The 18,527-nt window shown below is 42.2% G+C and overlaps 3 protein-coding genes across 3 annotated transcripts in view; 2 read left to right on the forward strand and 1 right to left on the reverse strand.

The window, feature by feature from the left end:
• Positions 1 to 756: 756 nt before the first annotated feature.
• Positions 757 to 5,333, reverse strand: LOC101767290 (wall-associated receptor kinase 2). The gene is made up of 3 exons (XM_004980192.1): positions 4,367 to 5,333; positions 3,399 to 3,548; positions 757 to 1,937 (listed from the first exon to the last, which is right to left on the reverse strand). The coding sequence occupies exons 1-3, from the start codon at positions 5,331 to 5,333 to the stop codon at positions 757 to 759; spliced, it is 2,298 nt and encodes a 765-aa protein (XP_004980249.1).
• A 4,719-nt stretch (positions 5,334 to 10,052) lies between these two features.
• On the forward strand, positions 10,053 to 12,070 carry LOC101767687 (F-box/LRR-repeat protein At4g14103). Its single transcript, XM_012848113.1, has 3 exons — positions 10,053 to 10,552; positions 10,862 to 10,928; positions 11,882 to 12,070. Exons 1-3 carry the CDS (start codon positions 10,053 to 10,055, stop codon positions 12,068 to 12,070), a joined length of 756 nt encoding a protein of 251 aa, XP_012703567.1.
• Positions 12,071 to 16,398: 4,328 nt separating this feature from the next.
• The window catches only part of LOC101768486 (DNA-directed RNA polymerases I, II, and III subunit RPABC5), a 3,047-nt gene continuing 918 nt past the window's right edge, over positions 16,399 to 18,527 (forward strand). The window contains exons 1-2 of the mRNA XM_004978842.2: positions 16,399 to 16,545; positions 16,696 to 16,754. Coding sequence (XP_004978899.1) covers positions 16,510 to 16,545; positions 16,696 to 16,754 — 95 coding nt within the window. The 5' untranslated portion in view covers positions 16,399 to 16,509. The remainder of the gene's footprint in view (positions 16,546 to 16,695; positions 16,755 to 18,527) is intronic.

Raw genomic sequence — 18,527 nt, forward strand, 5'->3', positions numbered from 1 at the left:
AAGAACAGCGGGAGAGAGAGGCTTGCGGCAGCGGCTTGGGAAGATAAAGCTGAGGCAAGGCGGCGGTGCGCTGTCGAGCAGAGACGGCACAGGCGAGTAGGAGCCGGCCAGACCGTGCGCTTGCGCGGCGGCAGCGCCATGACCAGCACGCGCGGTTGCGGCATGGGCCACGGTATCGCCAGGTGGAGCTTGGTTCAGCAACAACAGCCAGCCAGCGGTGGCACCGGGCTGGGCTAGCAGCAGCCAAACAGTGAAGGGGAGAGGGGCTAAAAAAATCCTATGGTGGAAAGGATTTGAAAATCAAGAAAAATCCCTGTAGGAGCATTTTTTTTCCCTAGGCCAATGAACCCTATGCTTCCAAAGGAGCCCTAAAAGGGCTCGTGGAGTCGTGGTGTACCGGTGTACGCCAACACGCCAAAGCACCTAGACTAGGACTCGGAGCTGCGCTTGGGACATGCCAGCGTCAATCCTCTTTCCAAGGGAGGCCATACGAATGAAAAGGTGAAAAGCAAGCTGGGAGAACCATATTTATTTTAAACATCACGAACAACACGTGTCATGTCAAATTACAAATCTTGACCAAAACAATTTACCAATTCTAATATGGTATGGATTTTTCTTAAGGATACAGTTGAATCATGCTAAACAAAAAAATAGGTAAGAAACGTAGGATCCAGTTCATGATATCATCATGCATCAAATTACTGCTAGGAGAAGTTAACTAATCTCTTATGCTGCATAAGGCACATAGCAGTGCTACCGAGGGAAGGTGGAAGACATCATCATTTCCTGCTCCAAACTGTATCTTCTGCTTGACTCCTCATTTCGTTGCCCTTCTGCCTGTTTCTGGAATTTCTCTAGGTTCGTATCATCTTTCTTATACTTCTTCGAACCCCAAAGCCCCTCTAGTATATGTTCCACCTGTCGCATCGTTGGCCTTTCCTCACTTCTTACGTTAACACAGGAAGATGCAAGTGCAGCAACTTCTTGGATTTCCTCGCCTCCCTCCTCTATAACTTGTGGGTCTATTATCTCAATAACATTTCCCTTGGCAAGTAAGTTGACAAAATGGGCAGCAAGCCTATCACCTTCGGTGGACAAATATGAAAAAGGTTTCTTCCTAGTGAGAAGCTCCACAAGAAGTACACCAAAGCTGTAGACATCACTTTTCTCGGTGAGGCGGCCGGTATGAAAGCACATGGGATCCATATATCCTCTTGTTCCTTGAATTCTTGTAGTTAACCCTTCGTTGTCCATCGGAATATACCTTGAAGTCCCAAAGTCTGATACCTTTGCCATCAATTTATCGTCAAGAAGTATATTACTAGATTTGATGTCTCTGTGGATTATTGGGTTCAAGACTGTTGAGTGAAGGTATGCAAGTGAAGATGCTATTTCAGTTGCAATCCTCAACCTATGTCTCCATGATAGTGACCTAGGTCCTTCAACATGGAGATGATGATAAAGTGTTCCATTGGAAATAAACTCATAAACCAATAATGGAACCTCAGTCTCAAGGCAACATCCAAAGAGTTTGACCACATTTTTATGGTTGATCTGTGAGAGGATTGCTACCTCATTTATGAACTCATCTATTTCTTTTTGGACTGTAATCTTTGACTTCTTGATTGCTACGACATGTAGGTCCGATAAAATTCCTTTGTAAACAGTACCATGCCCTCCTCCACCAATCTCACGAGCTTTGTCGAAGTTATTTGTCGCCTTTGCAAGCTCATCCACTGGTATGATCATCCTTTCTGCAATGTCTGCCTTCTGGGACAGCAACTGTTGCAACAACTGCCCACGATTTTGCTTGAAATACTTCTGTTTCAATGCTTTTACCCTGCGCTGTTTAATTTTACGGCGTACAAATATTATACCCAGAACCATTGGCAGGAGGGCTGCACCACTAGCAACTGATAAACCAATAATTAAACCTGAAAATGTGTATACAAATCCTATTACCACTTTTTTTTCAAATTATGGAGAATATACATAGAAATGGCAAAGCATCATCAAGACGTTATGAGGATCTAGTTTCTGTACCTGCGGGGTAGCAGCCACTGGGTTTGTATGGGTTGCCATAGGATCCTCGAGGGCACCGGCACTCATGTCCACCAGGAAAATTGATGCACTTGCCGAAGCACAGGTTTTTTGATAGTGCCATGATGCGGCACTCGTCGACAACTGTAGCCAACCAGCATGAACATTGAGAAACATATTCTTCCAAGTCCATGACAATTATAGTGAAACTGGATGAGAGAATTATATGTATGTCCATGCAAGTAGATAAATTGAAATGTGTGTGAATAGATATAGCATCAGTGGAGCAAGTACTCAAGTAATGTCAGTTGTGACCTTGGCATCCGCCGGGGACGTAAGGGTTGCCCTGGTAGCCGGTGTTGCAGTGGCACGTAAAGCCTCCGTACTCTTGCCTGCAGCTGCTGTCCTTGCTCTCGCAAAGGCGATTGGCTACATCCTTGGGGCACTGCCCCAAGTTGCCGGCAGGCGCTGGGAAGCCTTGCTTAACCGCCCACCGTAGAACATGGGGAGATGACATGTAAAAGGACATAGAAAAATCAGTTCTGTTTAAGGTCTTGTACCACTGATCCGTCAACCGGTCCTCTGAAATGAATGCGCCTGCACGAAGAAAAAAATTATATTCTTGCTTAGTGTGCAGGTTGAGCCCTTTAAACTCCATTCTCTTGGGCGTGCTGTCCGCAGCGATAGGTGCATGGCAGCAGCCATCACCTCGGCCGGAGCAGTACCCGCCGTTGGTATGTGTTGGGGCCAGTGGCCGAGCACTATGATCTTCAAACAGGATGTACTTGCTGCCGGAGCTGCAGGTGGAGTTGCAACGGCTGATGATGCGGTCGGTGGAGTTGCTGCTGTCGTTTCTATACTCCCCATACAGGGTGGCCTCTACATTGCACCCAGAAAAGATGAACTCGTTCTTGGTCGACAGCATATAGGGCTCGCCGACATCAGGAATGTACCAGTAAACTATCGTGCCGTACTCGCTGAGGGAGGTGGCATTGTTGTAGGTCCTGGCGTGATGGATGACACGCACCGTGGAGTCGTGCAAGGAGATGTTGATGACCTCAAGAGTGCCGTTGCTGTCCAGAAGCAGACGCGGGGGATCGTAGCTTGTGCTGCAGGTGAGGTTGAAACCTGGCCGGTAGCACCCACGGCTGATGCCAAAGGGGTACGGCACGCTCACGTCGCCGCAGGTGGTGTTGCAGTGGGGCAGCCCTAACGGCACCGGAGCCACTGTAGGCAATTGCGGATCTGCTGCAAATGTATACATTGAATTACGTACTACTACTGCAGAAAAATTTGATGGAGAGCCGGGAGTGCAAGAAGAGTGCGCTACAGGGCCGGGTGTACTGAGTACTGACCTGTAGTGGAGTTAATCTTGACACAGCCACCTCTGATCCCTGGGTTTCCAAAAGTTCCATGCGGGCACCGGCATTCCATTGAGCCGATCGTGTTGATACAGTCGCCGAAGCATCCATTCTCTTCACTTGGCAGCTCGCACTCATCAATATCTGCAGCCACCAGTCAATCGAAGCAATTAACACAGGCATGGCTGAAATCTATCTATGGCCTTTGTATTTGGCTAACAGAAAAATCCTAAACGTCTGTCCTCAAAGCCTAAATTACCTGTAAATGCAGATAAATTACCCAGCAGTGATATTACACGAACAATTAACTCAAAAACCTCCAAACCTACTTCTACGTTACGAGTCATTGTCATTATTTAAAACAAATACAGGTGATTTAAAGCTAAAAACAAATACCCACCTCTGTCCATGGCTTTATAATTTGGCTTGGTCTTTAAAACTAGACTTCACTAATTGTTTTCTCGTATATAATATTTGTCTTGTAGCTACCTAACATAATGCATTTATTTTCTAAGCACTTTGTAAATAACGAACGAAGCTTGTGGCCTTGTTTACTTCCCAATTTGGGAGTGGCCAAATTGACATTTTGCCATAAATGCGCAACTGTAGCATTTCGTTTGTATTTGTGAATTATTGTCCAAACATTAACTAATTAGGCTCAAAAGATTCGTCTCGCAAAGTACAACAAAAATGTGCAATTAGTTTTTGATTTCATCTACATTTAGTATTCCATGCATGTACCGCAAGTTTGATGTGATGGGGAATCTTCTTTTTGCATAGTGTCAAAGTTGGGAGTTGGGAGTGAAGTAAACAAGAGCTAAATCAGGGGAACATAGTTCCAGGATGGAAGTTCCAGCTTGCAACAGTGTATGGATCGATCGACAAATTCACTTGCTACTTGACCCAGGCACAAATGAAGCAAATTAACCAGCTAGCTTGAGTAGGAGGAGTAGCAAACTAACCTTGGCACCCGCCGAGGAGGTAAGGGTTGCCGTCGTAACCATCCTCGCATTGGCATGTAAAGCGGCCTGGTGAGTCGGAAGAGCAACGACTTTGCTCGCTCTTGCAGAGCACACGTTGTCTCATGTCGTCATGACAATTGTTCCAATGCGACAGGCCCTGTGTGACGCTCCACTCGAGGACAATGGGAACCTCCTCGAGTTCGTCATCTAGCAGCCCATTCTTGTCGACCCACCCCTCCTCCGCGATGAACACTATCGCCGGCTGCAAATGCTGCTCCGCTGTGTGGTTTCCACTGTAGAGCCACTTGGCCTCTACTGCATTCGGCGTGCCGCTAGCAGAGACAGAGGCCTGGCAGCAGCCCCCGGTGCCGGTGCAGTACTTGTTTTTCGTCTCCCGCGTCGTATCTAATGTGAGGGGACCGTCCTCGCGGTCGATTATGGTGCAGAAGCTGGCGCACCCGCCGATGATTCTTGGGGTTTTTTCCCTAATGTCCGCGAGAATCCTCGCGACCACGTTGCACCCGGAGACGACGATCTCGTTACTGTATGACAGCTGGTAGCCGTTCTCCGTGAAGCCGGGGCCAAATGGGGCGTTCCAGCTGCCGGAGGAGTCGCCGGTTGCATTCACAATGGAACCGGCGCGCATGACACGCACGGTTGCATTCCGGAGGGAGATGTCGGTGACTCGGAGGGCACTGTCGCCGAGGAGCAGCCGCGGGGGGTTGTGCCTCCTGTCGCAAGTGAGGTTGAGCCCCGGCCAGTAGCAGCGGGAGGAGGGCCCGAAGCCGAAGGGGTACGGCACACTCACGTTGCCACAGAGAGTGTCGCAGCCGGGCTGCCCTATCACCGGTGGCCGTGGTGGCGCCGTGGCGGCGGCTGCTGCTGCAGCCGAGAGCTGCAGCGTCATCACCATAAGCGCCACCACTGCTGCTGGCAATAGAACAGTGAATTCAGAGGTTGGTGCCATCATGGACTACTACGTATATGTCTCCTGCTGCAGCGAGCAAGACACACCTGATGACCCGCCCTGGCTAGGTATAGCGATTCGATCGAGCTGCTGCACTTTTGTGCTACAGTTTATCACTGCACTGTGGGAGCACAGGGAGGACATAGATATAGGGATGGATTCGCGTTCCCTCCCGGTTGCGGGAGAACGTGTTCTGAAGATGACACATCTCACCAACCACACGGTATGTCTCTCCCTTGCAATGCCAGCAGCGCTCAACTTTGGTTTAACCTGTTTGTTGGTCACGAGAAGCGCACTTTGGCTAAACAAATCTAGTGCCCAACTCAGCGGTGTCGGGTGGTTTACTGGCTGTGCATGGTGCATGCAGTGATTCCGATCCTTACGGGTCGTGATAAAACAAAGGGAAATCAGATGCTGAGGTTTCATTTTCCAGCTCGCGCCACACTCTAAGCCATCTGTCTCGGATCCAACGTCGCTCTGTCTGTGCGCTACTTCTTCACAAAACATTCCCAGGAGTCATAGCGCTTCCTCCGGACATGTTGGAGGCATCCAGGTCCAGCTGCTCCGGCCGCACTCTACACTGCATTGTCTCGCTGCTCCCCAATCATAGACCAAATCTCGCGCGCGGTTGACTCCCAAAGTTTGCCATTGACCTCTTGGTTCACACATGTTCACAACGCTTCAAATTTCCCAGTAATATCTTACACATCTAAACCGTAGGGGTGTGATAAACAAAACTGTGAAGAATAAGGCGGCATGAGAGAGGATATGTGTGAAGGACGTGACCAAAAGGAACACGTCCCAGGTACTTCGTCGCTACTCCAACCAACACAGCTCACCAAACACACGAAAAGAAGTGTGTACTATGGACAACGCCCTGCAAGTTATCCATCTACAATTCATGCATGTTGGAGCCACCCATCTTTAACTTCGTGAAAAGATACCGTGTTGTGGTTTTTATATGTTTGGCCCTTAATTAGCCAGATTGCAAACTGCCTTTTGTACTTTCTTTATGGACTAGCACGACTGCTTTCGGTTAGCTTTCCGAAAAGTAGGGAGTGCAGTGTACACTCTGAGTGCTTCACTTAGTTAAGCTAACAAATAATGAACCAAATGCAAGCAAACTGTCCCTGGCTTATCCATATGACAGTGCTTTAAACAAAATAATCAGATCATGTATGCCCAACGCGTCAAAGTTGGAGGCATGTGATAATATATAGGCACGTTCCTGATAAACATACAAAAACAGAGTGGCCGATTAGGTACGTCACTACAAAAAGAGCAAACATATATGCAACATGCTAGATGCTGCTTCAGTTTATGGAGCACACTAGCATATTATATGAAAGTAATACGGTCAGGATCAACTAACTTAAACAAAATTTAAACTGGCATATTATTATTTGAAAGAAAAAAAAGGTCAAGATGATGAACTACAAGTCAAGCGGTAGTCTAATTTACCAAAACTATAAGTAGTGCAAGCAGCTGGTTTTGCATAGTTCACTGTTAAACTGCCTCCCTCGAGCTCGATGGATTCTTTTATGATGGCACCCTCGTTTAGTTGGCTCGATTACTTTACATATATTACTCATTTTACCCAGCTTTCTAAGCATGCCAAAAGTAGCTAGGATAAGAATTTAGAAAGGGTCCAAAAGGGCACACCTTAAAGGGTACTAAATTTAGAAAGCTTAGTCATGATAAGAATTTTCTGATTACCCTAGAATTTTGGAATAATTTCTTACGTACCATTGGTTAAACTCGAAAACCCTTATATGCCATATGCCATTTCCAGTGACCATGCGGGATCCCACGTGTCATAGACACAACAATGGCATATGAAAGATTACAAGTTTTCTCGTAGCATATAAGAAAATTCCCCTACAAAATGTGATTAAGGGCATGTGCCCTCCCCCCCTACCCCCACCCAAAGGAACATTGCAACTATACGTGTCCGGTCTTATCCTGTTCCTTGGACTCCTGTCGTAGCGACATAATTACCCAACGCGGCATGTATTTTCTCTCTTTCCTTTTATTCTTTTTCTTCCAGTTTTCCCTTATTCTCTATTGTGTTTTTCTTTTCCATTTTCACCACGTTTTCTTTCATCGTGCTTACTTAAACTAGTCCTATTTATATTGATCATAACAACTTTACTTCTTTCTAACAAAGTTTTGTCGGGAAATTTTGTTTGCAGGGGTTTTAAGCTTTCTGGACGGCAAACCTTTCAACATGATGCTTTACCAGAGAGCTCTCACTTATTCTCATAATTCCAATATGAATTATACTCCCTTCCATTTTAAACTATACATTGCTTCTAATATACCTTTAAACTAATTATCTTGTAATGGCGGAGGACAGAATAAAAGCTAAAGCAAAATAAATTGGAACCTACATTCCAACATCACCAGTTCACCAAAGCAAATAAGAAAACGAAAGAAAACTAATTCATCAGATTGGCAATGCTGCAAATTTCAGTTCGTACCTCCGATCCATATTCAGTCGCTCTTCACTGGCGCAAATCCCCGGACACTGCACCGCCGTTACTCCATGCGACCGTGCGCTGGCCCCTGCGATGCTTGTATCGGCGACGTCGCAACGCTAGCTGCTAGAGTACGATGATGATTCGAGGGATTCGTAAGGTGGTCGGATGATGGGCCGACCGCAGACAGGACTTTATGGAGACGGCCAGACGGCCCAGTAACAAGAAAAGGCCCATGTTGTGCAACAAAAGCAATTCCAAAAGCGTAGCGATTCAGTACTTTACCATGCTCTGGAGTCATGAGAGTGCCATATACTATTCAGTTCTACACTACAACTTATATCACAGCAGCTACTAGGACATACTATGCAATCCACATATGGGGTAACCACGCTGAGAATTGCATATTTGCATGCTCACATTCGAGAAGAACTAAAAAGCTGTCGTAGTGCCTAAGGCTGTCATACTTATGTAGTCGTAACCACAAAGATGAGAGAGCAATATAGTTTTCTATAAAATGATGATAGACTACAGAAAATGGTTCAATTTCAAAATCCTCAGCCATAACACTATCTTTAGTGCACACCATGATCACTGAAATACATCAAGAAATTCCACATATGGTTCCACTATGACGGAGCAATCAAGTACCTTTCAAGATTTCAACAGCACCATCTTTCTTTTATGAGTCAGTTCACGCAAACCTCCATTACACTAAATGTAGAAAATTTTAGAACTGATTACAGTTTTAAATATAACCGATGACATGAAAAGCAAACAAACATATGTCAGATATTCAGATTGGCAAAAAGGTAGCAACATATTTATCAAAAAAAATGTACTGCAATGCAAAATATCAACATTGGAAGGCACACAGATATCGTTGTCATACTACCTCCATCCGTTGAACTCCTATGCAAAAATATGAATGTTGTAAAGTTTGTAATTTTTTTCATGACGTAGCAGAGCAGAGTGTCTGTGTATTATAGATGAAGAAAAAGCGTGTCATTACATTGATGTACTGCAAAAACAGCCTTGCACAGAAACACTAACCGCTCTCGACTGTATAGTTAGTGAGCCCCTCCGACAGCCTTGTACCCGAAAACTAAGCACTGGGGTACCACAGAGAACCTAGCCCCTTCACACCTGCTCAGCTATGCATCATCACTGGATGACACACATGAACTCGAGGAGATTAATATTGTAAAGTTTGTGATCCTACGGATTTTTTACTCGGTAAGTATTAGAATTTCTTTTTTTAATCTAGCTTAAACAGCTTCTGGACCTACTGCTAAAAAGGACCATCAAAGCCCACGGATAAATGGGGGATACTAGCGGATGAAAGCCCATCACTAAGTGGTTGAAACGACTAAACAGCCACTCCAACTCTTCTTTTCCTCTCCCCCTTCCATTTTATTTCCTTCTATTTCATTTCCTCTCTTCTTCCTCCTTCCTCGTATCGGTGACGAGAACCTCCCCGCTGCCAGCGACATCAACAACTGCAACAGAGAAGGTAAGACAACCCCTCCCCTACACCCCACCCCCATCCCCACCTCCAGCCGTTGGTTACATTGTTATGGTGCAACCAACCTTTCGTCGGCTACAACACGCCCTCCACTAACCACTTCAGTTGTGCCACCACCACCAACCTCAACCTGGCTGACAGTACGGTACCACCGACACCCTCCTCCCTCCACCACTACAGTGCCGATGATCGACTATCGGCAACCATTCCTCTTAGTAGCCCTGCCCTTCATCTGTTTTTGCACCGCCCCCAATCTCATCTCAAACCCTAACCCTAACCCCTTCTTTCTCCATGTCCAACCAAGGAGCCCCTCCTGGCAGTTTAACGCGCTTTGCTACCATATACAACGGCGCGTCAAATAGTGATTTGGTGGTACACATTCTTTCTTCACCTCACTAACACCCGTCAGCCCACGTTCCCACTCTGCTTCCAAACCTTTCTAGTCCACCATCTGAATCATGCTTGCCTGCCAGCAATCTGTGCCATGGCAGCTTGCGAAAATCTATATCGAAACAGCTCCATCCATTCCGAATCCAGGCTCCACTGGTGAACAATCTGCAAGCAGAGAAATGTGTTTTAGGTACCATGGTGTGATGGGGAGAGACATCCACCTTTCTTTATTTAATCCGTTGTTTTTATGCCTTCCAGGACCAATGCATGCCACCTGTTTGACACAATGCAGCAAGAAGAGACAACGGTTAACGGGACAGATCAAGCATGCAGGCTGAGACAGGATCCGAGGACAGGATTAGCGCACTCCGGAACGAGATCCTGCAGTACGTGATTTCATTCCTGCCGGCACAGGAGGCGGTGCAGACCTGCGTGCTTGCCAAGGGTTGGTGCCATCTCTGGAAGTCCATGCCAGTCCTTCGCATCATCGCTGATGAGTGGCAAGACGAGCAGGGTGTCAAGAAGATGAACATGTTCATGAAAAATCTGTTGCTCAAGCGTAACGGTAGTGCACCAGTTGATGTTCGTGAGGTCAGAATAGGTGAGTATGTCGATGCTGAGGGTGATCCACAGGTCGACCTACTGATTCGGAATGCTTTGTTGCGCCAAGCTCGGATCATCAGGGTCACATTGACCTCAGAATACAATTGGGCTGAGCTAGGTGGCCTGCCTTTCATCTCCCAGCACTTGACATGGTTGGAGCTTACGCATGTGGAGCTGCGAGGTGATGTTCTTGATTACTCCAGCTGCCCAGCATTGAAGAATCTGTTTATGAGAGGTTGCTACATTTTCCATAGTAGGAAGATATCATCCCAGTCCCTTGAGGAGCTGACTATTATCGATTGTACATTTCATCCATATCACCGTACTCGGATATCTGCCCCCAGTCTTGTTAGGCTAGAACTTGCTGATTTCGATGCATGGTGCTACTCCTATGCTTGAAGACATGCTGCCAGTATAAAGGCAACGATCAGACTATATGGCTCTAAGGATGTCTGTGGCAAAGAATTCGGGGGCACTTGTTCTACAGTCGGATGTCATAATTGTGGTACACTTTCTAATGAGGATTTCAACAGGCATTCTATCCTTATAAAGGGTTTGTCAAAGGCTGAGAGCTTGGAGTTAGAAGCTGAATGTACAGCGGTATGTTACTGCTTACTTCCTTCTTTACTCTAACGGTAGGACCAATATTTCTGTTTGACTATCTGTTTCGTTGTTATTTATCCATAAATAATCTTACTTATGTGCATGAGCACCAAAGTATCTTTTATGCATCATGTTTCACCAGGGAAACTAATGGGTTTGTTTGCTATTAACAGAATACTATGGAATGTTCTTCATACTCTCTAATCTCTATGCATAATTTTGCATTTAATTTGATGGGTTTTGAAACCCTACTTTTGTAATCTGTTCTTAATTAGTAGCCTTAGCTCGTTTCTTGAATATCTGACCAAAATGTTAATAATAAGTATACCATGTTATTTTTGTGTCGCTTTTGATGATGATGTTATTGTAACTATTTATGAAAAAAAATAAATACTGTAGCCATCTATGCGGGGCCAAATTAAATACCTTTCTATGCCCATAGTCATAGCTGAAAACCTCCAGGTGCATCGATTCTGAAAAAAAAACAATTAATTTAGGGACGGCAGGGGTAACATCATTTCAGTTATTTCTTTATGTATATAGGTAATTATAAAATACCATATGCACTAGACATTTCTTTCTAAGAAATAAATGGTTTCTATAATCTTTTGTGTGCTCCTGTTACATTTCGTACTTAAAGAAAAATTAAACCTTTGAGCACTACCTAATATTGTCCTTCTTTGCACATTGCATAGTTTATTTTCAAAGGGACTTGTTGTGGTGCCCTACATTTAGCAAGTTGAAGACTTTGGTACTCAATGAATGGTGTGTAGCTATCAATTCTCGCCCCCTAACATGCGTTCTCCAGCATACGCCTGTTAACTAGAGACACTCATTCTAAACCTTGGTCAGGTATATATATGTTCTTCAAATATGGCTGCTGTCCTATTAACAAAAAGTATCATATGCACGATTGATTCTTTTATTGTAAACTATGTCGTTTGATTCAGGTACCTGACAATTGGGATGAAATGGAAGGAAGCTATGATCCATTAGCACAACCAATTGCATCCAAGAAACTGAAAGTAGTCAAAGTTCACTATGATGAGCTTGATGGGCGGGTTCACAATATTGTTAGGATCATGAAATCCCATCTCGGTATTGAGGAAGTGAACGGCGAGGAGTCCTTCCAAATGTAAGTTAGCTGCTTGTCATCACCCTTGCAAGTTTTTATGCTAATTGGGAGTTGATGCACAGCACAGGACTTCCCTTTTTTGGTCAAGGACACAAAAAAGTTAAACTAAACTACGACTTGCACAGGGTACTTTTATCCTAGCTAATTCCTATACATGAGAGATTGATGCCAATCTAATTCAAATTTTTGTTCGTTTCATGGAAATAAACAACCAGCCATCCTTTAAAATAAAAGCATGGTACTGCTACAATTATACCAAACTGCATGCTGGTCCAGATTATTGTTCTTACAACTCTTTACATGTCTGTCGTCTTACCAAGGATTTTAACTATATTCATAAGAACTAACCTTGCCTTTTAATGTTCCTGTTGCTATAGGTTACAGCTTTCAGCAAACAAATGCTGATCTACTCCTGGTGGTGATGGAATCTGCTTATGCAATCTGTAAAGTGCGCGCGGTCGTGAACATTACCATCTGCAGCCGTGAGCCAGTGACTTCTCTCTCACTCTTCTGTGTACTAGCATCATATGCAGGTTGCGGAAAGGATTGTATTCGTAATGTACTCTATCTAGATGTAATTGAACCAGGTTAATAATCCATCCTACATTTGCACTTTTAGGTGTTGCGAAGTTTTGCACTTTTTCCAGATTTATACATGGTTGATACCCTGCTGAAGCTATATGTTTCCTTGTAGGAGCACAGCAGATGCTTGTGCTGAATTTGAACATATCGTCACTTATTTAAGTTAGTTCATGAAAAACCAGAAGAGGTATCATCACCTCACAATGCATCTAAAGAAACCTAAACCAAGGGAGTATATATGTAAGCTCTTGGGACCAGCCGACCACCCTGATCTCATACCTGGATCCGAAAAGCCATCATACTATGTCCATTCAAATTCCAAACCTGGTAATTCGAAAAAGATATGATTAAGCTCCTTTTTCATTGCAAGAGCTGTGAGTTGGAAAAAAAATCCCAACGAAATGTTTACGAACTGAGCTTAACCGATGTGCCCACCCTTGCACACATGAAAAAAAGATCATTCTGTTATCCAATGGAACCCCCATCAACCGACTCACACGCGCACACATTGGCTCCATTTTGCACACTACTAGATTTGCAACAACTACCGAGAGTTCCTGTAGGATGACGTACGGTTGACCGGACATAGCATTCTAAACTACCATGCAGAATATATTCTCCTTGGTATTCATCGGTGAATGCTTCGTCGGTGATCATAATTAGCAAAGACTAGTCCATCAACCCGTGCTCCCGCACGGGCTAATATTTTTAGAAGCTATTGTATTTAAAAATTATTTAGAAATTAAACTCCTAGCTAATAATCAAAATTGTTTACCTACTACTCTTTTATTTTTCAATACTTCAACATAATACTTATATAGATATGTACCTATCTTTGTCCAGTTATGATTGATTTTTAATTAATAATTACTCAATGCACTTTTTCATCCATATTCATATTTTTTCCATTTTGTATCACACCTTCAATCCTCCGTACATTATGTTTAGCATACAAATCAATATTTTTCATCGATTCCTCACATACATGTATAAATGGTCTAAATGGTGGCACTCATCATGTGTACATACTTTAACTAAGAATTTTTATATTAACAATGATATAAATAGGTAATTTAAAATCATATATTAGTTTACTTTTTGACATTTCTGTATGATGCACATGAAGATAATTATATTAAGATTTAGGTGTTTACTTTAGGTTATTTTTAATAACAACATACGTGAATAACATAGATAAAATTTTAGGATGATATTTTAAGTTATGCTTTGTAATGATGTGTATTAGTAAATTGGATGAAGGTTATGGGCTTACTTTAGATTATTTTTTATAATAGCTAGCTGAGCTCAGTAATTGAAATATAGGCTTAGAGCTCATTTTTGAATATTTTCACAAAGATAGTGGTGGGTAACTTTTTAGAAAATATAGTAGATCAATGGCTATGATTATTAGAGTTTACAGGATTGGTGTTTGATGTTTTTAATTTTTATGAGAATTTGTCTCTTTTTTCTGACGTGTCTCGTGGGAACTAATGCGGAGCCTCCAATGGAAAAAAATGAGACTACATTGCCAAAAAAAATATTACCATAAGCTAGCTCTCATTTGTTAAATATTCGAACACACAATTCTTATGTAGATATATGCTTAATATCTTCATCCAATTGTGATAGATTTTAGTTAGTAATTATTCTATAATATTTTCATCCACATTTATAATCTTTAACTTTTCACTTTACATCGCAGGTATGTGCTTGAATTTATTTAATGAACCTTAAGTTTGAGATACAATTTTAGTATAGAAATCTATATTCTCATCACTTTATATCCTTATAAATGGGGTACACATCATGCGTATAGACCTTTATTATATCATATACCAATAGTGTAAGATATAGATGATTTAGAATCATATATTGTTGTATATTTTAATTAAGATTATTTAATTCAAACGTAGAGTTACCTCATGTTATTTTTAATAATGGCATGTGTGGTTAATATAGATGCAAATTTAAGGGGTTACTTTAAGATTTTTAAGTAATAGTGGTAGGCAATTCAGTTGTAAATTAGGGGGTTATTTTAAATATTGTTAATAATGGCATAAGTGGGTAATTTTAATGAAAATTAGGGGGTTAATTTAGTTTATTTTATATAATGGCAGAGGTGGGTAATTTATATATAGATTTAGGGGGTTTCTTTAGGCTATTTTCATAATGGCATAAGTGGGTAATTTTTTAGAAAACATAATAGATCCAATAACCTTGATGATTTGAATCTATCGATTGATGGTCGGATGTTTTGCTTTTTTATGAGAATTTCTAGGATTTCTCTCTTTTTTTAGAGTGTCCACCTAGGAATCCTAGGTGGCTTCACCTGGAGGCTTCAAAAGGAGCCTCCAATTAGTAATAGTAAGATTCAAGCAAATTTCATCTTACTCTTGGTAATTAGTTCAAAAAAAATACAAACATTGAATTCCCATCCTTCATTAGTTGCCTCATTAATCTTCTTCGTTTCAGCTTCCAAAACTTTCTAGACCCGGTAACCTCATAGTCCAAGCCACCACGTGCAATCTACCCAACAGCACGCAGTGAAGCGAGTGAAGCAGGGATGGTTTAGCACTGAGAACTACGGCTTGCTAAACCCTAAGCTCTAACCATGGACCACCCCTTCCCACGATTTGAAGCCCCAAGGTGATCTACCATTGAAATTCTCTTTGTAACTTACGATATAAACTAATTTAGAATTACTTCATCCTAGTATAGGAATGTTAGGTACTCTCCATAATTTTGGAAATTATTTTGTGACCTAAAAATTCCTAGAATCCTGAAAAGTAGCCAAATTTGGTGAATTTTAATTTTAAGATTCTAAATGCTATACATATTTGTTTTTATGCAAAATGGGTTCATCTGGTCGGTTGTATCACTAAAAAAAAATCCTAGTAGTTGACATGGCTGGTACTTGTGTTTTTCCTTTTCCTTTTCTCGGTTATTGTCTTCTAAGTACTACAAGCTACATTGTCAAAAAAAACATTTGGAACAACTCAAACTCGGAGCATAACCTATCGAAACTAGAAATCCTTTCCTGCTCAAGCATATCACGACTTTGTAGAGCTATACTAAAAACAAAGTTTGAGCAGGTCACATTTGGTGTGACCTCATTGTGCCTAGTAGCATAGAGCCATTGCACAGTTTAATGTTAGCCTAGTATTTCATTGCTATGATTGCCTTTATGAAAATATTGAAAGTGTTTTAAAATACTAGCATACAACCATCGATAAAGGATTTTTTATGGAAATAGGAGAGGTTAAGATCTATATTGGTTATAAATTAATAAAAGCAAAAAATGATTCTTTTTGTGCAAAGAAAAGAGAAAAATAAATTACTACATGTTCTCAAACCACTCTGAAATTCTAGGAAGGTCAGCTAGGGAAATTAATTCATAAGGATGGACTCTAATAAAAAATACCAATGTATGAACTTATCAAATTCATCTAACCACAAGATACCCAAATGCAAGTTCTCCATCTCTGGAAACATCACAAGAATAATTTTTTTAAATAAATCTAAAAGGATGGGGAACATGCAAATTGTGTAAACATATTTTGGTCCAAAATGTAAACATAGATGTCCTCTAACTAAAAGCATTGTGAAAGAATTTGTCTAGTTAAAATTTATCTTTGGTTAACTTAAATACCAAGCCATCAGGTACCTAAGTGTAAGTTTACCATACTCAAGGCTTCACCGAACTTCGCACAAAAAAAGAAAAGAAAAAACTCCATAAATAAAACATCTATATAAAATAAAAAAGGGGGAAACCTCGCAAAAACCCCGCACCCGTCCTGTCCCCCTTCCCCTCCCGCAACCGGCGACCCCATCCTTCCGCCGCCGGCGGCGGCGGCGGCGAAGATGATCATCCCGGTGCGCTGCTTCACCTGCGGCAAGGTTTCCCCGCTTCCCCCTCCCCTTTTCTCACCTACCTGGTCCCCTCCTCCGTGCCTAGGGGCCAGGGATTCCGTGTTCCGTGCGGCTAGGGTTTAGTACTCCCCAATTGTGTCTAATTTTTCGTTTTTCTTCCGATTTGTGGTGGCGCAGGTGATCGGGAACAAGTGGGACCTGTACCTCGACCTCCTCCAGGCGGACTACACCGAGGGGTAGGCCCAATTTTACCCAACCAATGGTTACAGTTCCTAAGAATCGACTTCTGCATGATGGAATCTTTCTGCGTTGGGTCACGAATCTCTGGGTGTTTGGGATTGTGAAGTAATGCCATGTGGGGACGATTAGGTTGTCTATGGCGTTTGTGGAATAACAGGCTTAGATACACACTCTCGGTTTTTAGATGTTCAGTCAACCCTCGTGGAATGGATTCAGTTAGTTTGTCCATTGGTCATACAGTAAGGAATACTTACCGAGCATATAGAATTAGTTGGGCATGTGCAATGAGTGCCACCTCCAGTTTAACTGCTAGGCCTGTTATTCTGAATTCTGACATTCCCAATACATTCTGGATCCTTGAGTGCTTTGACTGAGGAATCTGATGCTTGCATATGATAGTAACATGTCTCAAAGAGGCTTCTGTAGATTCTGGATCTACACATGCTGGATTTGTGTCTGTGCCCAACTTTTGCAGTATGTAAGACATGTTCTTCTGCTATGAGGCAGTTTGTTTACCACCAAGGGAATCAATTGTAGAAGAATGTTTTAGATAGATGGTTTCAGTACAATTTGTAGCAGAATTGCCATAAGTTATACAACAAATAACTAGCTATGCATGCGTGTTCCTTTCCTGAATTGTTCAGTTGGATATGTCTGTCACTAAATAAAACTGGTTTGCCCATTTGCACCCAGCTGACTCCTTGAGCTTATGTTTTTTTTTGTCCTGGGTTTATTGGTTGTTGATGCTCCTGTTGAATGTTTTCGGTGTTTCGTGTATCTAGATATTCTGAGATGTTTGTGTTGACAGAGGTAGCCAGTGACCAGAAAAAAAATGTATAGCATAGAAATGATCAAGGAAAGTTTAATGGCCACTGACAGAATCCTTTCGAGAAAGCATAAGCAGTGGAACATTAGTTCTCAAAGATAGATATAGATTGTCATGGTTTGAATAAAACATTTGTTACATAATACTAGTAAATAATGAGCTGTGTTCACCCAAGTCTGCATTATTTGGTTTCATGAAAGTATGCAGTATTTTATAATAAAGAAGGTGTCTTATAAGGATTTACAACATATAGTTAATGATGTGAGTTGGAGATTTTGTTGGCTGGAAATCTTTATTAACATTCAGTCCTTTTGGACCAGCACTTTGACTAGCATTTTCTAGTAGCGACTAGTTACTGATTGTGTGTTTGTTCCATCAGGGTACAAGTAATCTAATGTATGGATTTCTACGTTTGAATGTTGTTAGGATCCTCTAAACTTATTTTTGGCTAGCAAGCTAAAAGCTACTGTGTCAAACTTAACATATAAGTAATCAAGCACCACCATTGAGTTTGATGCCTGTGCACAACCTTAGCGTAAACATGGTTTTACATATGTTCTTTTCAAACAATGCCAAGATTTGCAGTTAAGAAGGGAAATAAAAGAAGATTAAACTGTTGTAGCCATTGTTAGAGTGAACATGCCTCTCATATGCATTTATGATGGTCCGATCGCATTATCCAGGAATCAAGAGCCTGTGGCAGCATGTATGTTTCTAGAATCTGGGTATGATGGATTTGGGAATTTATCCATTAGGATTTTGATTTTGGTACACATGTGGCCAGGAAATTCAATCTATATGGCATGTCGTAGATTGAAACTTTGCAAGTTTTATATAGCCACTAAGCCCATACTAAGATAACACTTGAGGAGACTTACAATTGCTTGAGGTTGGCTCATTTTGGAATCCATCTCAGATCAGAGTTATACCTCGCTGTCCCCCC

The sequence above is a fragment of the Setaria italica genome, chromosome VIII (assembly GCF_000263155.2).
Source record: "Setaria italica strain Yugu1 chromosome VIII, Setaria_italica_v2.0, whole genome shotgun sequence".
In the NCBI taxonomy this organism is placed as follows: domain Eukaryota; kingdom Viridiplantae; phylum Streptophyta; class Magnoliopsida; order Poales; family Poaceae; genus Setaria; species Setaria italica.